Raw genomic sequence first — 27320 nt, 5'->3', positions numbered from 1 at the left:
GGTAGTGGCGGCGCCTGGGCCCGGCCGCAGCCCCTGCCTCCCGCCCGCGCGCCCTGCGTCCCGCCGCGGCCCGCAGCCTGCGGCGCCCGAGCTCCGAGGGCGCTTCCCCGGGCGCTGGGCCCGAGGCGGCCAAGACGGCGGGCCGGCCGGGCGCGGGGCGGCGGGCGCTGTGCTGCGGGCTGCGCTGGTGGGGGGCGGCGGGCCGCGGCGCGGGCCCGGGGCCCGGCGCGTGCGGCTGGGAGGCGCTGTGGGGGGCGGGCGCGCGGGCGGCGGCCGGGGCCATGGCCGAGGGCGGCGGGGGCGCGCGGAGGAGGGCGCCGGCGCTGCTCGAGGCGGCCCGCGCGCGCTACGAGAGCCTGCACATCTCGGACGACGTGTTCGGCGAGTCCGGCCCGGACAGCGGCGGGAACCCCTTCTACAGCACGTCTGCCGCCTCGCGCTCCTCCTCGGCCGCCTCCTCGGACGACGAACACGAGCGCCCCGGGCCCCCGCCGCCGCCCGGCGCCCCCGACGCGCAGGAGTCCGACGAGGACGAGGCCAGCGCGGGTTGGAGTGCCACGCTGCGGGACCGCCCGCCCCCGCGCTTCGAGGACACAGGCGGTAAGGCGCGGTCCGCGGGCGCGGGGGCGGGGGCGGCCCGGGGAGGTGTGAGCGCGGGGCCGGGAGAACTCCAGACGCTCCGTGGGCCGGCTGGTCGAGGGCGGCTGTTCGTGTCAGCACACAGATGGGGCCGCGGCAGCGGGGATTCGAAGTGCGAGAATCAATCTGGTTGCGTGGTGGTGGTTGGTGGGGGCCGCTCCGACTTCCCCGCGGATGGAGAGGAGGAGGCGGAGGCCCGGGCCGGCACCCTGCCGCTGGCAAGGACCCACAGAGGGCCTTCCCTCACTTGCTGGGAGTGTCCAAGCCAGCCACACCTGTGGGGTTGCTCGTTAGGGGTGCGTTTGAGTTAGGTTAGTAAAGCCTGATGCAGCTTGTGTGTGAGTGTGTGTGTGTGTTGCGGGTAGGGGGTGCGTAAATCATTTTGTATGGATGGCCCCAGAGCGGCCTTACCCAGGTGCCGGGGTGGGGCAGCCAGCCCTTGGAGGGAGGCCCGGTGAGAGCCCGGGCGTCTTCACTGGCTCGTGTTTTCTCCAGTGAATCTGACAAACTTTGTCCATGCCTTTCAGGATCACTTGCTCAGAGCAGAGAAGAGTGAAAGGACAAGTTTAGCAGCGTTAAGGTGTCTGCTCTGGCTCCAGAAGGCACTTGTGTGTTCAGCTTACGGACACGGTCATGGTCAAGCCCCTGATATCTGGAGGTCGCAGGCCTGCTGGCAGTTGTGGCTGCTTGAAGCCCTCCTTTTCTGCCTTCTTTTTAGGAAGTTAGTTTTGAAACGTCTCTCCTTAGCCTGCAGAAGCTCTGTGGCCTCTGCCCTCTGGGAGAGGTGGAGACCAGCCAGCAGTTCCCACCTGTCCCCTGATGCTTTCTGTTCCTTGCTCAGCAGCCTACTGCGGCAGGCCCTTGTTTCTGCACACCATTTTCGTGTGTGGAAGAGTGTGCAACCAGTGTTGTTGAGGACCAGGGAGTGGCGGTACTGGGCCCGATGCAGCTCTCGCTGTGACTCTCCCTGATTATTGTTCAACCATCGGAGGGCAGGCCCAAGGGACCCCTGGCTGGTGCCTGGGCTTGGATCTGGACCTTGTGCCGCAGCCTGCTGGTAGGCTGATTGGGTTGGCTGGACTCTCTCAGCAGGGAGTGGTCTGCAGACCTCCCACGGACAGGCTGCAGTGTGGACACCCTGAGCTACCGCTGGGCTCGTAGGGTCCGAGCCAGCTGTGCCGTGTTTTGGAATGGGTGAATTTAACATATTCTCATTTAGGCTTCGGTTCAGAGTTTGGGAATTTTTAAAGTCACGTCACCCTGCATAATCCTTTTAAACCCCGTACATTTCCCAGAATGTCATAAGGGTTTCCAGCCCCAGACGGCTGTTTTCCATTCAATTAGCTCTTTAAGAATTGTACGTACCCTGAGCTCTGGTTTGGCAGACTTGATGCTGTGAGTGCTGTGATCCAGTTTTTGATCTTGGAACATAAGATACATGTCCTCTTGTTTCCCTCTCTCTCCGGGGAAAATAGGGGAATTGTGTTAGCTTAAGCCTGGTTATGACTAAGAGCCAAGAGTGTTGGTGTGAGAAGGATGAACGCACCTAAATACATTTTCAAGCAATATCATGTTTCTCAGTAACCTATACTTGGGAGAAATTCTGCATCAGAGCAATTTAATCTAGCCAACGCGGCACTTAAATGGTCATGAAGTTCAGGATCATCTGTCATTTAGCATCAGGTTCAAATTCTGCTTCCTTCAGATGTGTGCTGAGCTCACACCTGGACCGAGAATCACAGGCAGGCAGGCGCTTTAACCAAAGACATTAGTGGTTATTAGATTGATTTATACCCAATTTTGTTTCCCGGTTTTGTGTGGAAGCTTGCTTTTAAAATCCAGCCCTAATGAAGAATTTCCTTTTCTCCTTGAAAGTCTTTCCCTGCGGGAAATTTGGGGTGGTGGTGGAAGGGTGAGCCGGATGGTTTATTAAGCATGAGTTCAGATGGCCTGAAACAATGGGATATGATTTATGGGGCCTGGAAATAGATACCGGGCAGAGAAAACCCTTGTGCCCAGTGGTGGGGGGAGAGAGATGGACGGGTTTGTTAAGAGTGAGAGCTGTACCCTGGCCACTCTGAGAGCAGAGAGGCTCAGGCCCTGAGGTTTATTAAAGTGTCGAATCTAACCCCACTTTCAAGGAAGGCAGCTTGGGCCTGCCTTCCATCTTTGTTCCCTGATTTGTTGACAGACCTCAGTGGGCTGGTGGGGTAGGAAAGGGGGGCAAGCAGGACGGTGGCATTTGGATCTGTGATCAACCCTTGTAAAAGAAAATCCATAGCAGAAATGGCTGTTGCTGCTAGAAGCAGATGAGGAAAGCAAAGGACTTAGGGAACGGGTTTCCTGCCTGCCTTCTTCTGTAAAAGTGTTTGTGTGTGTGTGTAGATAAGTGAACGTGTATGTGTGCATCGGTGTCTTATACATAAATATGTATTGCTTGTGCTGGCTTGGGCTGGTTGGGGTTTTTGGTTTTGTTTTTACATTAGAGACTACAGGTGCTGTCTGGGAGCCCCTCTGATGCCCTAGAGGCATAGGCACTGGGCACCACTGAGCTTGGATCTGCGTCTGGAGTGCACACAGTAGGGAGGCACCTGGTGCCCAGCCGAGGGGAGGAGGGCAGGGCGGCAGAGGTGTTTCTGTGGTTCAGGTTGAGACTCGTCCGCTAGCGGCTCTTCCAGTCTTCCCAGACTCTTCCTTCTGTTCTGTCCATGCATTTAGCTTCCTGGATTAGGCGCTCCCGAAGCGCAGCCAGCCGAGATGAATGGAGCTATCCTCTCCCTCTCTCCCTTCCCTCTCCCCCTTCCCTCTCCTCCCGGGCTTCTGGTTGTGCCTGGAGATATGGGCCCCCTTGAGATGATTCCAATACAAAGACCATGCTTGCAGGGCTGCCTCTTAACCCCTGTGTGAAGGGAGGGTCAGGCTGGGAGCCCAGGGTCCAGAACCTTCTCCTGATCAGACTTACAGCTGTCCCTCTAAACTAACCCCCTCAAGCTGTGAGCCTCTCTGGCCCACTGTGCAAATAACCGGCACAGCAGGTGGGCTCACTCCTTGGAAGCAGCATGAAATTCAGGCCTGGCTGCTTTCCGGGCTTCTGCCCTTTTCCTTCATTTCTTTTTTTTTTTTTTTTAATATTTTATTTATTTATTTGACAGAGAGAGATCACAAGTAGATAGAGAGGCAGGCAGAGAGAGAGAGAGAGGGAAGCAGGCTCCCTGCTGAGCAGAGAGCCCGATGCGGGACTTGATCGCAGGACCCTGAGATCATGACCTGAGCCGAAGGCAGAGGCTTTAACCCACTGAGCCACCCAGGCGCCCCTTTTCCTTCATTTCTTATTCCGAGCAGTCTTGTGATTCGTTCCCTCCGAGTAGGCAAAGGAACAGGCAGATTCCCAGATGCTCCGGGGCTCCTGTGTGTTCGGCTTTGTCGGTGGTTCCTTTGCCGTGGCTGGCTGGATTCTGAGCTGTTTGCTTTTTCTCTTAGAAGTTGGACTTCCTAAGAGTGTTTTCTCCACTTATCGGGTCAGCAACCCTCGGTAATCATTCAGCAGGGAGGTGTGACCTTGAGAAGCTGGAGACGACCACAGGGCTTTGGAAATTAACATGGTTAAATGTTTTATCTTAGGGTTTGTTGTTGGTTTACTCGACTTAAAGTCTTTTCTGACCGACAAGTAAGAGGAGAAACATCTTAAAGCTAGAGTTCAATGGATACGCTAGTAATGGGTTTGTGAGCTGAGGTACCTGGGCCCTCGTCACTGGGGTCCACGGTGAGCCGCTGCTCCCACCTTTAGCTCTGTATGGCATTCGGTGGCTCCGGGAGGAACCGGGCGTCTGGGCGAGCGACAGGGTACGCCTTACGCAGTGCTCCCTAACAGTCAGCCACGTGCCCCTACCACACAGAATTCAGAGAAGGGAGCTTCTTGGAGGGAGGTGGTGTTCAGGCAGTGGGCACGACAGTGATCACAACCAGCGGTCCCCATTTATCGCGTTCCTTTCCATAACCACGCCGAGCCTTTGCGAGTACTCAGAGAGCCTCGATCACCTCCACGTGATAGAGACACCCGGCTGCGTCTGGGGCGATGAGACTGCCTGGGGAAGTGGGAGCCTTCTCATGAGGGAGACTTGATTAATCAGGGAACGTCGTGCCTTTTTATTTTTTTTTTCTTTACAGCATCTAAAACCTTTTGCCGTCAGAAATACTTTTGTATTTTTATAGGGAATTGCTTGTAACTTTTTCTCAGGGCATATGCAGTTCAGTGAGGTCTAATGCATGTGTGGATTTGTGTAACCAATCCCCACAGTTGGATAAGAGACAGAAAATCTGGAATGTTATCTCTTTATTTAATCCGTCTCAGCCACTGTGATGAGCGTTGATAGAGCGCTTCTGCAGGCAGCGGGGCTCTGAATCCATGGGGAATCTGGGGGTTGTGGGGGTCTGATACTCAGTTTTAGAGTCGGAAACTCACCTTTATTCTTAAGAAGTGTGATTGTATTTTTTTTCTTATTAATAAGTAATATACGTACATTTTAGGGAAAAATTACAAAATTTTAAGAAATCCCATAACCCCTCGTGACCTTAGATAATCATAGTTAATCATATTGAGTATATCCTTCATATATTTTAGTGACACCTTGTTGGGTGACCTGCTCTATAATTGTAATTAACATAGTGTAGTCATTTTCCGTTTACATTTTTAAAAGTCGATTTTAATGAGTCCACGGTATCACACAGTTCCCTCTGGGTGGGCGTTCTTGCCGCCTCCCCCTTGTATCCGTTCTGCTGTGATAAATATTTTTGAAGCCTACATCTGTGTGCACGTCTGTAGCACAATCCTTAGCAGAAAATGACCCGAAGCAGAATTGAATCAAGGACCCACTGTAGGGTTTTTGGTGTCTGTGGTGAACTAGGTCTCCAGAAACACACCTACGACGCTCCTGCTGGCCGTGCACCGGAGAGCCTTAGAAAGTCTTGCTCGGAGGACCCGCTCCAGGGCATGATTCCTGCCCGTTGGGACTTTTAGAGGACCGTTGCCTTTGGTAAAGCTTGCTGAGGTATAACACACACACACAGCGCGTGAGTCCTAGCACACGGCACACTGTGTAACTGCTACCCAGATGAGGATCAGGAACGTTCCGAGCACCCCAGAGGTTCCCTCCTGCTCCTTCCCGGTCCGTCACTCCCTGCCCCCTGCTTCTGTTCCATCACCAGCGATAAAGTTTGCCTGTTACCTCGCTCTGGTGGTTCGGTTCCTCAGGATATCTGTGGATTCCTTCTTGTTATTGCGAATGTGGCGTCTTAAATTTCATATCGTGTGTAGTCACGTAAGTACTGTAGTCGGTTATCCGTTCTCCTGTTAATGGTCTTTTACGTGGCATCCAGTGTGGGGCTTCTGTGGATAAGCTGCTTCAGACATTCTCGTGTTTTTGGCGGACGGATACATTTCCCTTGAGCATGTAAGCCTAGGAAAAGGTTTGCCAGACCCAGATTAGATTCAGGTCTCCCCCTCAGCCCTGTCGATCTCATGGGCTGGGTGATGTTTTGCTGAGGAGGCCTGTCTTGTGCTTGGCCAGATGTTGGCCGCCTCCATTTGGCTTCTCCCCACCGAATGCCCAGTGGCGCCCTTTCCTCCAATTACAACAATCAAACGTTTCTCTAGGCGTTGCCATATGTCCCCTGGGGAGCCAAATCACCCGCAGCTGAGAACCACTGTTTATTTTAAATTTATTTTAAATTTATTTTTTGAAAAGATTTTATTTATTTATTTGAGAGGGAGGGGAGAGGCAGAGGGAGAGGGAGAAGCCAACTCCTGGCTCAGGCCTCGATTCCAGGACTCCAGGATCATGACCTGAGCTGAAGGCAGACGCTTCACCGACCGAGCCCCCTGGTGCTCTGAGAACCCCTGCTTTAGTACATACTGCCACACGGCATTCCGGTTCATCCAGCCGCCAGCGACGTGTGGGACATGCTCTGTGTTAATTCAGCAACATATTGAACCCTGCTGGGATAAAACGATGAATGAGACCTGTCTCTCAGGGTCCAGCAGGAGAGACAAAGTAAAGACAAGGAGAAAGAGCCTCTGGGAAGCAGTGAGGTCAACGTTAACAGGGATTTATATGGGATTCTGGGGGGTCCACCTGGTCCAGCGGAGTTGGGGAGGAGGTGGCCCCTGAGCTGCTTCTTGAAGCACAAATAAAGATTACTCGGGTAAAGAGGAAGGAACAGGGCATCTCCAACTCGGGTGAAGGCCAGGAGGGGAGAGAAGGTATGCCACTCGGCCCAGGGGCGGGCCCACCCTTTTCCTACCCTGAGCATCCCGACCTGAGGCCTTCTCCACGAAAATGTCCTGAAACGCGACACGATGTCATCGTTCCCGCAGCGCAAGTGACTGTAGCTGGGACACGATGTCGCCGTTCCCGCAGCACAGGTGACTGGAGCCGGGACACGATGTCGTCGTTCCCGCAGCGCAGGTGACTGGAGCTGGGATCCGAGCTCCCACGTTCAGGAGCAGATACAGATGTTCCCAGCATTTCCTGGCGCCCATGGGGAGGGGAATGCCGTGGGCTCGGTGAGATACACGAACTTAGACAGGATGGAACCTGTGGAGAAGCCCTGAGGTCTGCCCTCGAAAAAAGGAAGAGGGAAAGGGAACAACTCGACTCGCGTTGGCGGGAGGAGGCTCGGTTCTGTCTCGGGGTGGGAGGGATGTCGTACTGAAAGGATAACAGGCTCCAAAAACACCCGGTAATGCGGCAACGATGTTCCGCCCCGACTGGCACGTGGCGCAGAGAGCCCCCCTCCCCTTTGTGAGTTTCAGAAAAAAACCTATTACAAAAGTAGGAGCCCGGGCCACAGTTAGCTCTCTGTTTAATACGCCACTTTACTAAAAAGTTCAGAACTGCAAACCTTTATACTCTCACTGCGACAGACTCCCTCCTTGGCCAGGATATTGGAAACTTCACCTGCTTCGATTTCCAGCTTCTATTCTGGGGGACACCCGCACCCCGTCTCCATTTCTTCTGTGGAAGAGGAGCGACTTCTACCAACATAAGCTAATCCGCTGATTCCCTGCTTAAACCTTCCCGTGGCTTCCGGCCGAAGCCACAGGGAATTCCAGAGTCCTTCGCGAGGCCTCCAACGCCCACAGCTGCTCCGTAGCCTTCCTTTCCAGTGTCCCCTGTAGTCCCCTGTCCTGCCATCTGCACAAAATCTATTCATCTCCGAGCCTTCATGCCTGTGGGGCCCGTACCCAGAATGTTCTTCATGGCAGGCTCTGCTTGTTAGTGTGGTCTTGGTTCAGATGTCACTGCCTTACCCCAGTCCCTCTTTGCTGCCACATATGCTAATACGTTTCCCTTGTGGGATGAGACGCTGGATGTCTTGGTCACAGTTAGGACACGGTGAGTCCTCAGTGTTAGTGGAATAAAGGAATGAGCAGAAGACCAGATGAACACACAGCTAGATTGCTAAAAGTGAGGATGGAATCAGCACCAATGGAAAAATGTCGACAAGGAGCTATGTGTTTTCTACCTCCCAAACAGTGGAAGAGAGGTTGGGCCACTCTTGAGGGAAAAGATCCCCTACTAGGAAGGCAGCGAAGCAAGTCTGGGATGTATTTTACAGGGTTTCTGTCCTGCATAGAAAACTGAACTTGGCCTCGGAGGAACTCTGCAACCTTGGGCTTCTGCGGCCTGCCCACTTCCTAAGAGCTAGAGACCCCCAGACAGGAGCCTCTTAGAAATTTGAAGGGAAGCCAGCCTCTTGTACCCTTTTATCTGTTTAACAAGGGCTTGTGTGTCCTGTACTATGTGCAGATAGTGTTCTAAAAACTTCGTTTTTTTTTTCTTTAAGATTTTATTTATATAAAATATAAAGAGAGAGAGAGAGAGAGTGCAGGAGCTGTAGAGGGAGGGAGAGGGACATGCAGACTCCTCGCTGAGCAAGGAGCCTGACGCAGGGCCCTATCCCAGGACCCTGAGATCGTGACCTGAGCCGAAGTCAGATGCTTAACCCACTGAGCCACCAGGCACCCCTAAACACTTTGTAACGTGTGTACTCCTCAGAACAATCTTGTGAGGTATTATTATCCCCATTTTTAGTATAAGGAAACTGAGTCACTGATTGGTCAGGTGACCTCAGGTGAAATATTTCCTTTGATTAGGGGTCAAGGAAACCCCATCCTTAGAGTGTGAATGTGGGACACAGTGTGTCTGGTCCTATCTGCTAATTAATGGTGTGTCCCTTGCGAGGGGCCCTTGAAGGCCAGTGTCATTCTCCAGATCTGTGTGACTTGCTGCCTCTCTTCCCGGTGGCAGCTCCTCGTTTCTCAGCACTCCCTGTAGTGAGAGGGGGCCGCTGCCTGGATTCAGGGCAGTGGAAAATGAGCGCAAGGGTGGGCTCCACTCTCAGGCCTGGCCGCGTGGAGGCGCCTCGGAGCCACACGTCAGGGGTGTTGGGGGCCGGCAGGCAAAAGGACCTCGTGTCGAGATCACCGTTTGGAGAAAAGCCACTCCCGCATCAGCCACAGGTGTCGGGGACTAAATGCTTTTCGTCCAGAAAGGAACTCCTTCCCCTTTGGTTCATCGTATGTTTGGTGGGGGGTGTTAGAAGAGCCGGGTTCGCCAACCCAGACACTGAAGAAAAGCGGATTCCTGGGGGGAAGTGGATTCATAGCAGTAGGGTCCACGGCGCGTTGCTGCGTGAGGACTCCTGAGGGGCGACGAGGGAAGACAACCCAGAGAATACAACTCGATCCCCTGTCTCCTCGCAGGGACGTTCCCACGGTGACTCTGGGAGCGGCCAGAGAAGGGTGCCGGGAAGCCACGTACATCCGGTGCGCTGGAGATGGGCGTTGAACCGCACGTTGGTGTTTGAGGCTGTAGACGGTTTGGAAGGGGCTCGGGGTTAGTTTATGGCTGGAGAGGACCTGGGCAGGAGGCCTGGGCTGTTCGTGGGCTCACCTGGTGACTTTGCACCAAGGGGCTCCTTCCCAGGTTTCTGAGGGTCAGGAAAGATGTGCGGGGAAGCCCAGAGCTGCTGGCTCATTCCAGGGAGCTTTATCTTTCTTCCTTTAAACTCCCTCTGTCCTGTGTGGCCAGAATGCACATGATGGCTTCTGTGCTACTTAGGAGATTTTCAGAACTTTTCAGCAACCAGGAACCTTAGAGAGGGCAAACCCAGGGTACCTATATGAGGCAGGGGAAAGCAGGCGCTGTCTTTGAAGTTGGGAGTGGGAGGGCCCCAGAGCCCCCCACCCCCACCCCAGGTCTTCCACACCCTGCCCCCGTGCCCCCCCCCCCCCCCCCCGCAGCTCCTCAGTTTCCTCATACTCTAATGTGAAGGGCCTTTGGCTGGGACCTGGGTCAGGAGGGGAGAGAGGTCTCTGAGAGGCGCCCAGTCCTTTCTGAGATGGTGAAGAGGACACTGATACGTCAATGAGATTCTGATGTTTCAAAGCCACCCAAAAGTGTCTATGGCAAAAGTGATTAAAAATTGAATTATTTTGGGGCCGCCTGGGTGCCTCAGTTGGTTAAGCATCTGCCTTCGGTTCAGGTCATGGTCTCAGTGTCCTGGGATCAAGCCCCACATTGGGCTCCCTGCTCAGTGGGAGAGTCTACTTGTCCCTCTGCTTACACGCTCTCTCTCAAAAAAATCACAATTTTTTTAATTTTAAAGATTTTAATTTTATTATTTTGGATGGAACTGGAATGGGAGAACACCTGTTTCCTTCTTTAGGAAACTGTACAAAGAGAAGATCAGGGATTGGGAGAAAGGATGATTTTCTGGGAAGAAAAAATGTAAATGAGTGTAATTGTCTAAAAGTGGTGAGAGTCTCGCTTATAGATGTACCTCCTGCATTTTGGGGAGGGGGAGAATCCGTAATATCTTCCAATTAAAGTTTTCCTGAGAATCCCCTGCTGACTTTGGCGGGGGAGCATTGTCCTACGTGAAGATCCTGAGCTTCTGTGAGTGAGCAGACCTCCACTCCAGAGTCACATAAAAAGCAATTCGCACCTCCTTCCTGATTTGTCTATAATGAAACTTGCTTTCCTCAGGTCCCAGCATTCGAGGCAGGTAAGTATGTTCCCTTTCGTTGGCTCTTACTAATACTTCAGCAAGATTTCCCATGTGCTTTCCTTGGCTGGCTGGGAAACTGGACCACAGTTTATGGCATCTTAGGGGATATGTACGTAGAATTCCAGTGGGATCCCAGAGTAGAACCTAATTGGAGATCAGAGACCATTGCGGTGTGAAGCTTTTCTTGAAGATCGGAAGAGGTGCATGTTATGCAAATATTATCAAGTGTAAGTTCACACTATGTATTGAAAATTATAGACTCATTATGGTCAAGGAGGCTGGAAGATAAGAAGTCGATTTTGGAAAAGATGCAGGTAAATTCAGGGAGGTGGCCAATTACCCCAGGGAAACTAGAATGGCTAAAGAATATGGCCCAAACTTTAAAAAAAGATTTTATTCACTTATTTGACAGAGAGAGAGCCAGAAAGCACAAGTGGGGGGAAGGGCAGAGGGAAAGGAGAAGCAGGTTCTCCGCTGAGCAGGGAGCCCGATGCGGGGCTCGACCCCAGGACCCTGGATCATGACCTGAGCTGAAGGCAGACACTTAACTGACTGAGCCACCCAGGCGCCCCCTGGCCCCAACTTCCAAAGATGGTGTATGAGATAACTTTGGTGGGAAGGAATGACTGTCCTTGATTCTGCTTCTCAGGAAGGCATTGTGATGTGGTGCCCAGGACTTTGGAGACAGACACGCGCTCGGTGCCCTTCCCAGCTCTGCCGCTAAAGCAACACCTTCTAGAGGGCAGCTGCAGGCACCAGGTGGCGTCACACAGGGTCAGACACGGGAGGCACTCAGCCACGTACCCCTTCCACCATCTTGCTGGGTTTGGAAGAGCGATATCAACGTCCCTGCTGCCAAAGAACCAACCAGAGTCACGTGCCCCATGGGGCACGCCAGCATTCCTTCTCCCCATCAGGTTATGGGCAGCAGGGTTGGAAAATTTTTAAATTGCCCGGGAAAACGAAAGCAAATGGCTCCAAAAGGATTTTCAGAATGCAGACTTCATACTATGTTTTGTGTACATGTCGTTCATTTGGCAGATACTGACAGGGTGCTTATGTGCCAGGTGCTGCTGCATTAGAAACTGACTTGAGAAGTTAGCAAGAGGGGGCTCCAGCCCTCAGCCAGCGCAGAGTCGATCAGTGGACGCAGGTGACCAACAGAGCACTGGGACGTGGAGTACTAGGTGCTCTCAGAAGAAGGGTGTGCTAGGAGCTGAGGGAACACTTGGGGGGAGCCAGACACCAACACTTGTGGAGAGCTGTGGGAAACAGGATGGATGCAGATGGCTCCAGGGGAAACCCAAGAACTTCTCAAATCCCTGCTCCTTAACAGCTCCAAGTGCCCGCCCGCTTCGGAGACAGAGTGGGAGCTGGGCGAGCAGGGAGCTGGGGTGGGCGTGCCCGCGCCCGAGTTGCGACCTGCTGCCCCTGCGCTGATTCGCCTGTCGGTTAATGACAGTCCAATAATGTAATGTCGGTCCAATGACATAGGATGTCACCAATGGAGGATCTTCCCCTGCGTCTGGGTACTGGGAAAGCACGCGAGGGCTGCGGAGCTGAAAGCAAGAGTTGGTAGTTCTAGCACTGTGCAGTGTTTTAAAAACTATCCACGGGAAAATATCCGGTCTTATTTGCACGTGTTTGTATCATGCACAATTTTTAACTGCAGTCCTCCTTTTACCTTCTCCCTGTTAAGATTCTCCTCTCCTCACCGCTTGCTGCCTTTGTCCCTGTAATCCCTGTTGACAGCCTGGTGCTCATCCATGAGCACGTTTGCCTGTATCCAGGCACTCGTGGGGCTCTGTCATTGTTTAACAAATATGGGCTTCTTTTATCTACCTCTTGATCTAGCGCTTCTTGTTTAATAATCCCTCATGAATAACATCCTTCTGTTCTTATCTTCATTTTTATAAAGAACGGCTGCTCACCTTTTATCAGGTGCCTTTATTTTTTTATCAAATGCATTTATTGCTATGGTCTTAGAGTTTTTTCACATTAATTTAGTGATGAGGTAAATCTTACCGATTTTCTGGTCTTGAACTCCCTTTATTTTCCTGGAATAAATCCAAGTTGGTCTCGGGATTATAGCCCTTTGATAGATGCCTGCCTTCTGTTATTTGCTAACATTAGTTCAGTTTCTGTTAACTAATCTGTCCTAAGCCAGATTTGTTAATAGCTTCCCCTTTCCTCCCTCTCAGGTTTGGGTATTAAAATTGTGCTCAGCTTCATAAAGTGAATTGGCTTATTATTGTTTAATTGCCTGTTGCCATTTAACAGTAGAATGACGGTAATTCAGCTGCAAACCTGTTTGGTCTTGGTACTCATCTTCTGAATTTTCCGTTCTTGAATCATTTTGATGATTTTATTTTCCTAGGAAATCATCGTTTCTTCTAGGTTATCAAATTGGTTGGTATAAAGAGCCTTGCAGTTTAATGATTCTTTTATTTGCTTTTATATTATGCATTTGCTTTTAATATCTCTGTTCCCAATCCTTATCTGTTTTGTAACTCTCTTTCTCTCTCCCTCTCTCTCCCCTCCTCCCTGAAACCCCCCTCTCCCCATCCCCCTTCCCCCTCTCCTCACCTCCTCCCGCACCCCATCTTCCCCCTCTCTTATCCTTAATAGGACATGTGAAGTTTTTTTTTATTATTTTATTAGTTTTTTCATAGAAACAACTTTGAGTTTATTTGCCACTCTTATATTTTTTATTAGTTTAAAATATGTATTTATTATAATTACTTCCTTTCTTTTGATTTATTGAGCTGCCCTTTTCTGATGGGTTTAAATGAGTACAAAGTTCCTTTTGTTTAAAAAAATGTTTGAAATTGAAGACATTTGACACTAAAATCTCCTTAGAGTATAACTTCTGGTGTCTTCTGTAAGTTTTGGTATGAAATAGTCTCCTTTTCATTGCTTTCAAGATTTTCTTCTGTCCTCTTATGATTTCTTCTTTGATGGAAGACTATATTTCTTAACTTGTATGTAGTTTCAGTTTTTTGTTACCTAGTTATCTAATTCTGATTCTACTGGATTGTGATCAAAGAACTGTTCTTTAAATCTTTAATTTGGAGGCTTGTAAAGGTTTTCTTTGTTGCCAAGTATGCAATTAATCTTTACAAATGTGGCTTTTCTTAGGTGTAAGAAAGAAATGTTTTCCGAGGGAAATAAGGATGTCTATTTTCTGTGTGTCCTTGTTTTTCCCTCCTTCTAGTAGATACTTCCATTCGAAAAGCTAAAATTTTACCTTGTTCTTGCATTTTTAGAGTCTTTAGGTATTATGTTGTTAGATGTATACCTGCTTATACCTTTTACATCTTCTCTCCAAACTCTGCCTTTAAAAATGTCCCTTCTCATCTTAGTACCTATAACTTTAGACCCAACTTGTCTATGACGAGTTTTACCATTCCTGCTTTCTCTTTTGCGTGGTATCTCCTCGCCCGGTACATTCTCAATCCCTTTTGCCATTTTAAGTACGTTTCTTGAACAGCATGGATCTGTAACCCCCCAATAGGCGCTTTGATTTGGTAGAAGAAGTCAGTCTGTATACATTTAAAGTAATGATAAACAGGCATGATTTTATTCCTGCCATCTTATTTTGTTTGTTTTTATTTTCCCCATTTTTGATGTTTTTAATCAAGTTCATTCTTTTTCTACTTGATAAATATAGAAGTTCTTTGCATTTTTCGATAACAGCTGAATTGAGATATAATTCACATGCCATACCCCTCACCCGTCTAATGTGTACAATTTAATGGCTTTTAGTGTAGTTAACTATACTATACTGAACTATTTGCACATTTTCATCATCCCCAAAAGAAAACTTCAGCCATCACCACCAGCCTTAGGCAACTGCTAATCTACTTTCGGTCTCCATAGATTTAGCTATTCTGGAAATTCCAGATTAATTAAATTATGCAATATGTGGTCTTTTGTGACTGACTTCTCTCAATCAGCAGAATGTTTTCAAGGCTCTTCTGTGTCATTGCACGTATCAAAATTCTGTTCCTTTTCAAGGCTGAATAATATTCCATGGGCTGGATAGATCACATTTTATTTATTTGTTCATCAGTTGATGAGCATCTGGTTTGTTCTCACCTTTTTGTTATTATGAATAAACCCCAAACCTTCATGCACAAGTTTTTGTGTGGACATAGTTTTTATTTCTCTTGGCTATATACACAGGAGTGATGTTGGTGTGTCATATGGCAACTCTGTGTTCAGCATTTTGAGGAACTAATAACCTGTTTCTAATGTGGCTGTGCCATTTTCCAAGCCCACCAGCAATGTACAGGTTCCAGTTCCTCACATCCTGCCAATACTTGCTTTTTTTTTTTTTTTTTTTAAGATTTTATTTATGTACTTGACAGAGATCACAAGTAGGCAGAGAGGCAGGCAGAGAGAGAGGAGGAAGCAGGCTCCCTGCTGAGCAGAGAGCCCTATACAGGGCTCGATCCCAGCACCCTGGGATCATGACCTGAGCTGAAGGCAGAGGCTTTATCCCCCTGAGCCACCCAGGCACCCTGCTTTTGGGTTTTTTTGATAGTAGCCATCCATATGGGTGGGAGGTGGTATCTCACCATGGTTTTGATTTGCATTTCCCAAATGATTAGTGATGTTGAGCATATTTTCATGTGCTTATTGGCCCATATGTTTCATATATACCTTATATATATTTATAAATATATATTATATATGAATATATAAATATATTTACATAAATATATAAAATAATACAAAATACAAAAAATACAAAATAATACAACATTTTATATATTTATATATAAATTTATGTATTTTTATATATTTGAATATTGGAGAAATGTGTATTCAAGTTTTTTGCTCACTTCTTAACTGGGTTGTATTTTTATTTGAGTTGTAAGAAATCTTCATACAGTCTGGATGTATGTTCCTTATATACGATCTGCAAATATTTTCTCCCATTTAGTGGCTTGTCTTTTGACTTTGTCGATGGGGTCCTTGGAAGCACAAAACTGGGACATTTTGGTCGAGTCCCATTTATTTGTTTATTGTTTTTTTAAGTTGCTTGTATTTGGTGTCACGGCTGAGGAGCCATTGCTGGATTCAAGACCACTAACATTTACCTCTGTGTTTTCTTCTAAGAACTTTATCATTTTAATGCTTACATTTATGTCTTGGATGCATTTTGGGTTATTTTCTCTATGGTGTGAGTCAGGGCTCCCGTTTCATTATTTACATGTGGCTGTTTGGGAGTAAAATACTGTTCTTACCGCATTGAATTGTTTGGCACCTTGGCAAACATCAGTTGACCGGTAATTTATTTTCCTTTTTTTTTTTTTTCCATTGAGGCATTTCACGTGCACATGTGTATTACATTCCTAGGAATTTTCCCTCCTGCGTGTCTTCTTCCTTCTTCATGGTGTACGATGCCAGCAGAAGTTTTCCGTACAGTGAAACCAACCTGAGGGATGGGAGCAGGTTATTCTGCCACTTTTCTAGATCTTTCAGTTGTACATCACGTCTGGGGCTGGTCATGCCACACTTGTTTAACTTGCCCGTGGGGTTCACAACAGTTTTCCTGGCTCTGTGGTCATCAGTAATTTCAAATTCGCCAATGTACTCATGCTCCGTCATCACAGGGAGGAAACCGGACGATGACTTTGGTGCAGGGCCTCCTAAGAACCTGGCCTTTGCCTCTCCTTTCAGCGTTGTTAATGTTCTTGAGGGCATCCGTCGGGACGTTCGTGCACACTGTCACCGCGGCACGGAAAGACGGCAGGAAAAGCTGTTTTCCCTTTTAGTAATACTTGGTCTCGTTCTCCTTCCCTTACCGAATGCATATTTCCCCTCCGTCATTTTGAAAACAGCGTACTGTTCTCCAGTGTTTTCCCCAGAACGAGACCCTGTGTAACAGGAATCCTTATTTCACTGTTGTTACACACAATCTGAAGGATTTATGACTATCCTCTTGTTGTACACATGCATACACACGAAGCACTAAATGCAGATTTTATCTAAATGGCTAAATGTTGGCCAAGACAGAAGCCAGTTGTAGGGGGAACTTCTAGGATAAAGATATCATCTTGAAGTTTTTGTTCTTTAAAAAAAAGCCTTCATATTTTATTAAAAATTTTAGGTGTCAGCATTCAAAAGGTTGACAATATAGTATAGGAATAATAATATAATATAATAATAATAATAATTTCTCCTGCTGCATAGTCACTCTGCACACTCGTGAAATGAGATGTTTTTCTTTTCTTTTTTCTTTTTTTAAAAGATTTTATTTATTTAATTTATTTGACAGAAAGAAAGATCACAAGTAGGCAGAGAGGCAGAGAGAGAGGCGGGGAAGCCGACTCCCTGCTGAGCAGAGAGCCCGATGCGGGGCTCGATCCCAGGACCCTGAGATCATGACCTGAGCCGAAGGCAGAGGCTTAAGCCACTGAGCCGCCCAGACGCACCGAGATGTTTATTTTCGTCTGGGGTTATGGAGGGGCAAGGTGTTTTTGGCTCTCCTGCTGGAGTAGGGACTTCTGTCAGTATTGTCTCCACCTCTTCCCCTAATAGTAGCTCTGGAAGATGAAGACGTCCCTCCATCTCCCAGACTTGAGGATTTGACCAGGACGTGGGATGGTATAATCTCATTGACACAGTCTCACGAACTAAGCCCTGGTTGATTGCTCACAGTCGTTCTCGAAGTATTTTCAGGAGTGAACTTCAGGTGTTGCCCTGACTCTAATTTTTCTCTCTGAGATTTCTGACTGCAGTTCGACTTCCTGTAGTCACTTGAGGAGAAACGAAGCATGTGGCGTCGCAACAGTGTGTTTTCTTTCAAGATGACAAAATCACTCCTTGATTTCTGTACGCATCTCAGATTTTCATAGACGAACGTGGATTTTGGTGTCTACCCTGAGGAGATGATGAGTACGGTGTGAGGAACACTTGTATTCTCATGACACGTCAGCTTGGTTACCCAGAATTCTCTGGGCCCGGCAGAAAGGCAGAAACCCGGGCAAATTCCTCATGACTCCAGCAGGCTGTCAGCCCTCAAAGGCCTTCTGGATGTGTTTGTGCATCGCGGTGTCTGCTGTGTAAGATGCAGAAAGAGCACAGTAGTTCAGGGGGACATTTTTCGGGAACACATTTTCCAAGAGGAGCCAGGATTCAGTTTGGGTGACTCTTGACCATTTTTCATCTTCTGACGACTGAAAGTGGTAGTTAGTCTACAGTCATTGTTTTAACATGCATTTTGAGTCTAAAGTTAGTTTCCGTAGACATAAAACTATAAGAATTGTCTTCCTAAAAGGCATTCGTGTAAGGCCTGTTATTTTCCAGCCTGATTAATGAAAACAAAATTTTTCTGTAATGCTTTCTTCCTCCTCTGTATATTAGTTTTCAGGGCTGGATTGGAAGTGATTTATTGTGGATGGTGTTAGACCTGCTCGTGGAATTTTTTTTCTGTTCCTGGATTTCTAAGGTGGCAGAATTAACTTTCTGGTTTTAATTTATCTTTACTAGACGAAGAATTCGCAAATAGGACTTTTTCTTGAAGTATTCATAGCCTGGGGCACCTGGGTGGCTCATTCAGTTAAGTGTCTGCCTTTGGCTCAGTCATGATCTCAGGGTCCTGGGATCAAGCCCTGCATTGGGCTCTTTGCTCAGTGGGGAGCCTGCTTCTCCTGATCTCTTACTGTTTCTCACTCTCTCTCTCAAGCAAATAAATTTTTAAAATCTTTAAAAAAATACACATAGCCTGAATTAAGTGACTATAACATTAAATTCTTTAGGGCTGTTTGCTTTAGTATGATGAAGGCTAATACATGAAGTAATTCTATAAAAATTATAATTACGATATCTTCCAACCTCTATTATTCTGCCTTATATCATTACTTAAATTTTCTGTCAGTTCTAACTTTGACATTTTAATTATAATAAGTCTTGGTGTAGATCTCTTTGGGGTTCATCTTTTTTGTATTCTTCAGTTTGTGACTTCTATTTAGTACTTTTTAGTACTTTTAGTACTTTTTTCTATTTGCTACTTTTTTTAGTCTCCTTATTGAAGTTTTCTCTGTGTTCATCCTTTTCTACCCTCCCCCCCCTTTTTTAAGATTTATTTATTTAAGAGACAAAGACAGAATGTGAGTTGAGTGCAAGTTGGGGGAGGGGCAGAGGGAGAGGGGGAGAAGCAGACTCCCTGCTGAGAACAAGCCCAGCTCAGGGCTCGATCTCATGACCCTGAGATGACAACTTGAGTTGAAATCAAGAGTCGGGCATTTAAGCGACTGAGCCACCCAGGCTCATGTTCATCCATTCCTCTCCTGAGTTCAGTGAGCGTCTTTATGACTGTTACTTTGAACTCTTTATCAGGTAAATTACTCATCTTAGTTTTGTTAAGTTTTTTTTTTCTTGTTTTTTGTTTGGAACGTATCCCTCTGTTTCTTCATTTGCTTGGCTGTTTTTACGTCTTAGGCAGAACAGTTCCACTCCTAGTCTTGAAGGAGCGGGCTAGCGTAGGGGATGAATCTGGTGGGTCAGCTTTGCCCTGGCCCTTGCTTGTCTAGCGAACCCCGTGATGGCCGAAGCAGTCTGTTTCTCGTACTTGATAGGTCTCAGTTGTTGGGCGTGTGCCAGGACCTGCCAGTGATCCACAGCTAGGGGGCGGGGGGATCTCAGTCCGCTCCTGGTTTCAGACTGATTAGAAACCTCACCCCATCGCTCCTAAGGTAAGGAGATACAGACAGTCCCATGGGGCTGCAGTTGTGAACCCTGCTGGCTTCCAGACTAGGCAGCCCAGAGGTTTACAGAAGCTGGAGCTTCTCCCCGAGGAGTGAGGGGTTTGATCCCTTGGGACCTGCAAACAGACCCTGGGCAGCAGGTGCAAAAATCAGGGCTCCAGATGAATGTATCCGCTCCTCTCTGGGAGGTACTGGTGAGCTACTGCAGGACCTGCAGAGCGTGCAGATGGTGTGTCCTAGGCTCTGCTTCCTGGGAGCACCTTCAGAGCCTCAAGACTTGTGGCAAACCTGAAGCCCGCCTCTCAGGCTGAAGCTCTAGGACAAGTGAAGAGGCTTTTTTATTCCCCCCACAGGAAATCTGGCTGTGCGTTCAGTCGGTTGTCTGTGCAGTGCCCTGGGATTGGCAGCTGGCCAAGAGCTGTCTCTCTGATTGTATCTGTTGGGTGGGAGTCAGGAAGATAAGCCCCCGCTGGGGCATCAGGGAGAGTCCCCTGTGTGGTCTGCGCTTGCTCGCTGACTTTAGAGAAGCAGCTGGAGAGTACAGGGGTGGGCACGCCCCCACTTTGGCCAGCAGGGGGAGATTGCACGGACGGACGACACACGCCTGCTCTGGCAGCGCTAGCGACGTGGAAGAAGAGTGCAGGACGGTGCCCACCAGTGCTGCCCTCCAGGAGAGAGTCCCAACAGGACCCTGCCCCTCTGGCAGACCCCTGAAGGTTAGAAGACATCTTTTTCACAGGGTGCTGGGGTGGCTCAGCTGATTGGGCATCCCACTCTTGATTTCCGCTCAGGTTACGATCTCAGGGCTGTGGCATCGAGGCCCCCATCAGGCTCCGTGCTCAGCATGGAGCTGCTTTTGCTCTGGTCCCCAGGATGAGCGAGTGTGTGCCCAAGCCCTTCAAGGGTGAAGCCTCCGTTCTCTACAGCCTTCAGGGTCTCCTAGACTTAAGCCCTGCCGGTTTTCAAAGCCAGGCATTTTGGGGGCTCATCTCTCTGGTGCAGGTCCCAACAGTTGGGATGTTTGCTGTGGGCACACAGCACACCCCCGGCCCCCCAGGGAGAAGCTCCCGCTTTATGAGAGCGCTCCTGATTGTGGGTTACTGCCCTGGGGTGGGGTTTTGGGCAAGACCATGCCTCCACCTCTCCTGCCCACCTCCATGTGGCCTTTTCTCCTCTGTTGCTGAGAGCTGTTCGGCTAGTTTTCAAGTCTTTTTCAGAGGCAGCTTTTTTATACCCAGCTGCGGATCCGAGCGTCTGTGGGAAGAGGGGAGTTCACAGTCTTCCTATGCTTACATCTTGGACGGCAAACAACTGTCGGTTCTATATAATTGTTTTTTTAAAGATTTTATTTATTTATTTGACAGATAGAGATCACCAGTAGGCAGGGAGGCAGGCGGAGAGAGAGGAGGAAGCAGGCTACCCACTGAGCAGAGAGCCTGACAAGGGGCTTGATCCCAGGACTCTGGGATCATGACCTGAGCCGAAGGCAGAGGCCTTAACCCACTGAGCCACCTAGGTGCCCCCAACCATCAGTTCTAAAAGGAAAGATATTCTTTCTAAAGTTATCTGGACAACATACTCTTAATATTTGTAATATTTGGATTCACCGTCATTCTGTTTCTCTATTATATTTTTTAAAGATTTTATTTTATTTATTTGACAGAGAGAGACACAGCGAGAGAGGGAGTAAAAGCAAGGGTAGTGGGAGAGGGAGAAGCAGACTCCCCTCCAAGCAGGGAGCCTGATGCGGGACTCGATCCCAGGACCCTGGGATCATGACATGAGCTGAAGGCAGACGCCAAACGATTGAGCCACCCAGGCGCCCCAAGGCCCATTATTCAAACTTTTCAACAAGAACTTGGTCTGGTAGTTGCTTGGATGAATATGAGAAGCCAGTGAGGGCAGAAGTTGCCCCAAAGAACCTCATTCTCAAATGCCAGTTTCAGTGACCGTGTAAGCAGAGGCTTGAAGCTCCCATTGGCAGGGGTGCATGCATTCTACGTCGACTGAATATTACCTAATTGAGGTATATTAAAATGTTGCTGCTGTGATCACAAAAGGCTTTGGATTTGGTCTTTTAGGTTAGCTTGACCTATTTTCCTCACTTTCTACCTGGAGATTAAAAGACCAGATTCTCAGAGCCAAGAGGAGGTGGGCTCTGCTGCGGGCTCAGCCGGGCTCAGAGACCCAGGCCATATCAGCATCCTCCAAAGAGCTTAGCCAGTGCCAGATCTGAGGGAACCTGGACCATTCCTGATGTAATGTCGGGTTAAGTTTGAGACTTAAAGAATAAGAGACTTCTGAGTCAAAATTCCCAAGTCTCCTTTGAGTCCAGCCAAATCCTGGAATTCTCCAACTTTCCCTTCTCTACTGATTTTGCTTGGCAAAGTGACCTAACCTGAGCCTCAGTTTTCTAATCTGGAAAATGGGGGAATAGTAGCTACCTTACTGCCTTTTTGGAAGGGGTCACGTGTCTGTTAAGCATGTGTAGGTCAAGCCCATAGAAAATCCTCCGTGAACACGCGTCCCTTTCCCTCCCCTCTGTCTGCTGCTTGAACCCTTCCAGGCTTTTCTTAAGGGTAAACAGTTATTGTGGGGCTCACTTGGTCAGTGAGCGCCCCAGGCTCCCTCCCTTTGCGGTGATTACTCACATGTGTCCGTGGATGTCGGTGTCACTTAGAGTCAACCCTCAGGGAATCTGTCGCTCATGAGGTCAGTTATAGGATGTGATGAGTAATGGTTGGCATTAGTCATTTCTTTTTTTCCAGGAAAGACTGGGGAAATCTGAGAAATCAGAGGTTTTAGCTGAACCCAAAGGCAGTTCCCCCCATCAGCAATCAGCCATCGCTCCTGGCAGGGGCTTCGGGGTTGGGGGCCTGCTGTCTTAGAAGGTGAGACAGTCTGGGAGCCCCTGGGCCCCCCACCCCCGCTCTCTCTACACTACATTCCTGTCCAGGTCACCTCCTGTCTTGTCGGAGGCTGGCAGGTGTTAGCGCTGTGTGGTGGGGGGGTGAGGCGGGGGCAGTGGACCGGTGGGCTGCACACAGGCCCGTGCATGGCGGGGGGTCTGGGAGGATCCCAGGGACTAGCAGCGACCGTGAATGTGGCTGGAGGCCCGAGGTCTCTAGTTTGGGAGATGCCGGGCAGCAGAAATCCCAGGGTGGGGAACCGAGGAAGTGTGAAACCCGATTACTTTGTAACCCCGGCATGCTTTCAGTCTCCTCCACCCTCTGGAAAAGAGTGGAGAGTGAACATCTCACGCAGTGATTTCTCCTTCTGGGTCCGGTCGCCACGTCCGCCTTCAGAGGGAAGGGCCCTGCGCTGCCGCCGTGGGGGCTCTGAGCAGGAGGCCGCATGCAGCTCCCCAGCCCGGCCGTGCTGGGGACCGAGCCCTTCGGGCGCTGTGGCTGCGCGCCGGCCTCGGAGCAGGCTGTGTGACAGGGGCCTGCTCTCAGGGCCTTCTTGGAGCCCTGCTCAGGGTCTTTTGCTGCTCATCCTCCTCTCCTGCCCCAACAGCAGGCCTTTGGTGCGAGGTCCCGCTGGAGACCGTCAGGAGCTCCCCGTGAGGAGAGCCCTGGCTGTCAGCAGCAGTCACCCAGCCAGTCTGCACGCTGAGCCCTGGGCCGCCCCCTCATACCCCGCCACGGGCTGTGAGGGTCGCCGTGTCTGATGTGCGTTGTCTGCCTCCCACGGTGGGTGAGGGTTGGAGTCAAGGTGACCCATGAGGATGCTCGCTACCTCTGTGACCCCAGGAGCTCCTGCGACTCAGGAGCCAAGGCCAACGTCCTTTCCTCAGACCATACAACCTGCCCCCGTGTGACAGCCTGCAGGGAGCTGTCCCTCCGGGGAGATGCCAGGAGTCGGGTGGGAGGGACAGAGCACTGAAGGGGACAGTAGTCTTCCAGGGTAAGTGTAGACAGTCGTGAGAAGTCGCCGGCACCCCACTGGCTGTGTCAGAATCCCGACCCTGGGCCCTCCTAGCCCAGGGACCTTTCTGAGCCCATTTTCTCCTAAGGCAGAGAATATCAAGCAGACTCAGAGGGTGGTTGGGAGAATGAACGTGTCTAACGTAGACAAAATCCCTGCATAGTGCCTGGCACAGACGAGGTCCTCAGTGAGGGCTGGCGCTTGCCCTCTTACTGGTGCTCTGTAGCCACACGGTGGACAGTGAACCCAACAAGTATTTACTGAGCGTGTCCTCGTGCAGGTACGTCAGGGGACAAAGCCGATCCTTGTGTTCTGGAGGGGGAAGCAGACAAGCAACCATCAGGACAGACAGATGGCCCATCAGAATGGAGATGTTTCAGAGGGAAGGAACAGCAGACAGGATGGGGGTCTTGGGAATGATGGACCAGGGAAGGGGGCTCAATCGTGGTATTAAATAGAGCAGACAAGGTAGGCCCCATTGGGAAGATAAGAACTGAGCAAAGCTTTCAGGATGCGAGGGAGTTGGCCGAGTGCATACCTGGGAAGTGGGTGTTCCTCCCATCCAGCTGGGCGAGTGGCTAGAGCATGAGGCCCGCATGGAAGTGTGCCAGGAGGGCAGGGCCGGGGTGGGGGGCAGGTTGCTGGGGAGGGTGTGGGGGGGGAGGAGGAGGACTCGGGGGTAAAGGATAGAGGTGGCTCGTGGGAGCCTTCGAGGGCGTCTTACGGACGTGGCTCTTCACTTGAGTGCCGTCGGAGCCTTTGCAGTGTTTCTAAGAAAGGATGATGTGGCCCAGTGTAGCTTTGGAAGAGCTACTCTGAGCACAGGATTGAGATCGGAGCGTGGGGTGGGCCGGGAGCGGGGACGAGCACTGCATGTGGCCCCTGCCACAGTCTGACAGGAGACGGGGGAGGAGAGGACGCTGCGAGGTGCGCAGATCCGAGGTGTGTGTTGGACCCAGGCCCAGCCGGGTACGCACATGGACTGGCCGATTCGACCTTGGGAACCGAGCGTTGGAGGAATCCCGCCAGTGCTGAGAGGAAGTAGGCATCACTTTGCTAGAAGTTTACATTCAGTAGTGAGTGAAGGTGCCCTCAGCAGCGTCTTCCTGACCCTGTGCAGTCACGTCTGCTGCCTCCTGAGATGACCATCACCAGCGGCAGCAATAGCCGTGCTGACGACCGCTGTCCGAGCACCAGCGTAGAACCTGTTGTGGCTGAGATCCTTGGCGTCAAAGAGGCGGGCCTAACCCCTTTCCCCTCTAAGGGGAGCACATGCGGAAGTCGCTGGACCGAGGGGAGGGGTTAGCTCTGCAGAAGCACCCTCCTGAGCAGAAGGGCTCCCCTGGGCATCTCCAGGCAGAACCTTCTGCTCACTGAGTAGTTGGCTCCCTGAGGAGATACCAAGTGGGCATCAGCACGACGGGGAGGGATTTTTTGGGGGGGATCTAGGTTCACCAGATAGAATATAGGATGCCAATTCAGTGTGAATTTCAGATAATAAGTGTTTCAGTGGGCCTGTCCATACGAAAACCTCTTTGTTATTTATCGGAAATTCACATGGAGCTAGGCATCCGGTATTACATCTCGCTAAATCTGGCCACCCTCTCTTGGCGTGTTCTTGCTAATTGATGGGTTGCCCCTGGGACTGAGTCTGCCACCTTAGTAACCTGCCTGGGTTGCCAAGTAACAGGACTTGACTTTGAAAGAACCATTTAATCTTGCGGGGAGAAGGTTCTGCGGGGTTCCTGGCTGGGTTGGTCTCCGTCGTCTGGGCGGAGAGTCAGGGCCTCCTGCTGAGCTCCGATCAGAGCACCCTGGGTGTTCTGTCCTTCCTCTTCTGTTTTTACCAGATGAGTTGCTCCAAGGGTGAGGTGTGGACCCCCTGCTGGGTTTTAAGTTGTAGCAGATGTCACGGTGCCAGCCCTGAGGGAGGTCTTTACCCCTGCAAACCCAGGACTGGGAACTCTAGGGTGGAGTCACGTGCCAGAGTGCAGACGCCTTGGGCCGGCGCTGTCCTCTAAGGGCTTGCGGTCTGTTCTGGGGAGACCTCTGCCTCCAGCCCTACCCTGAGCATCTGCTCGGCTAGATACCACCTCCTGTCTCTATGAGCTGATCGTGTCCCCCCGTCCCAGATGTGTATGCTGAAGTCCCAACTCCCAGCAGCTCAGAACGTGACTGTATTTGGAGACAGGACTTTAAAGAGATGATAGAGTTAAACTGAAGTCAGTGTGGGCCCTATCCAGTACAACTGTGTCCTTACGAGAAGAGATTAGGACACAGATACACACGGAGGAAGACTAGGCGAAGACACAGGGAAAAGATAACCATCCGCAAGCCAAGGAGAGAGGCCTCAGGAGAAGCTATCCCTGCCCATACCTTGATCTTGGACTTCTAGCTTCCAGGACTGAGGGATGACACATTCCTGTTGTTTAAGCCCCCGGGTCTGTGATACTTGTTAGAGCAGCTCTGGGAGACACCAGTCCACTCTAAGGAAGTGTGACAGACCCGGGAGTCACCAAGGCAGGCAGGCGGGACTGCAGGGGCTGAGGGAGGTGGCCTCAGTGGTGTGTGCCTTTCAGCCCTTTGCCATTTGGGACCATCAGGAGCCTGTGGGATTTCCCGGGACTGGAAGTGCCATGTCAGAGGGGAAGGTGAACTGTGATTCATCTGGTCCCCAGCCCGGGCCTTGGTGGTTCCTGGCCAGAGGGCCCTGGAGCTCGTGCTGGGCACTCTGCCCCCAGAGCCGGCTCTGTGTTTTCACAGGCTCACAGCTTTGGAGCTGGGTTCTTCCTGGCAGCGTCTTCGTGTGAACCCTACAGAAGGCAAGTCACGTAAGGAAAATGTCAGCCAGCTCAGAAGCTCCGAGACTATTGATCTTCCTGGAGGAGATCGAACTCCTTTACGTGGTTTAGCTGTAACATCCCTGCAGAAGAGTGCACGATCGTAGGTCACAGCTCGATGCGTCTCTGCGTATGTGTGTGCCCGTGTGTTCCTGGAGGTGGTTTTGAAAATAATATTGTCCTGGAGCTATTTTTATGGCAGAGATATCTTTGAGTAATTAGAACTCATAAATACCTCCCGGCCAGTCAAAAACGAGGAATTCGAGGGGCGCCTGGGTGGCTCAGTCCATTAAGCATCTGCCTTCGACTCAGGTCATGATCCTGGGGTCTTGGGATTGAGTCTCACATCCGGCTCCCTGCTCAGCGGGGAGCCTCTTTCTCCCTCTCCTGCCCCTCCCCTTGCTCGTGCTCTCCCTCTCTGTCTGTCAAATAAATAAAATCTTTAAAAAAAAAAAAACTAGGAATTTGAAGACTTGGGTTAATTGGAGGGAGGGACAGCAAAACTTGATTCTAGGTTGTTGGTCTTGTAGAATTTCTGCTTTTTCCATTTGGATGGTATTGGGGAGATTTTTGCTTTAGATTCTGTAGCTAGGGAAACAAAGTCTCCTGAACTTAAATTGGAGAAGTTAGCTGGTGAGGTTATTAGCAAAGTCAAATGGTAGTTCCGCTCAGCACATCAGTGTGGCTTGAAGCCTGCCCTCCCCTCCCCACTGGCCTTACAGAGGCCTGAGCCAACCAGACAGGAGGGGTTTCATCCCCAGAGGCAAGGCTGAAAGTGGCGAGGTTGACGGTTTCATGTGAGCATGAAGACGTGTGTGCGTGTGTGTGCACGTGTGTGGGTGGCCATAGACCTCAGTGGAGTCTCGATTCCCTCTCTCAGCAACAGAGAGCTGAGAATTTGGCATAAACCAAAAGGGAACTGTGTGTCCAGGGGCGCCAGCGTGCATCCCAGCCATCAACTTAGAAAGGACCCTGGGGGGTGCCTGGGTGGCTCAGTGGCGGCTCAGGTCATGATTCCACGGTCCTGGGATCGAGCCCCACATCAGGCTCTCTGCTCAGCAGGGAGCCTGCTTCCCCCTCTCTCTCTGCCCACCTCTCTGCCTACTTGTGATCTCTGTCTGTCAAA

The 27320-nt window shown here is 50.2% G+C and overlaps 1 protein-coding gene across 1 annotated transcript in view; it reads left to right on the top strand.

Moving 5' to 3' along the window:
* The first annotated feature begins 248 nt into the window (after positions 1–248).
* PGBD5 (piggyBac transposable element derived 5) overlaps positions 249–27320 on the top strand; it is a 97209-nt gene continuing 70137 nt past the window's right edge. The window contains exon 1 of the mRNA XM_046028042.1: positions 249–600. Coding sequence (XP_045883998.1) covers positions 282–600 — 319 coding nt within the window. The 5' untranslated portion in view covers positions 249–281. The remainder of the gene's footprint in view (positions 601–27320) is intronic.

This window comes from Meles meles, chromosome 13, assembly GCF_922984935.1.
Source record: "Meles meles chromosome 13, mMelMel3.1 paternal haplotype, whole genome shotgun sequence".
NCBI lineage: Eukaryota > Metazoa > Chordata > Mammalia > Carnivora > Mustelidae > Meles > Meles meles.
The sequence above is the reverse complement of the archived record's forward strand: the minus strand, read 5'-3'. Positions and strand labels throughout refer to the sequence as shown.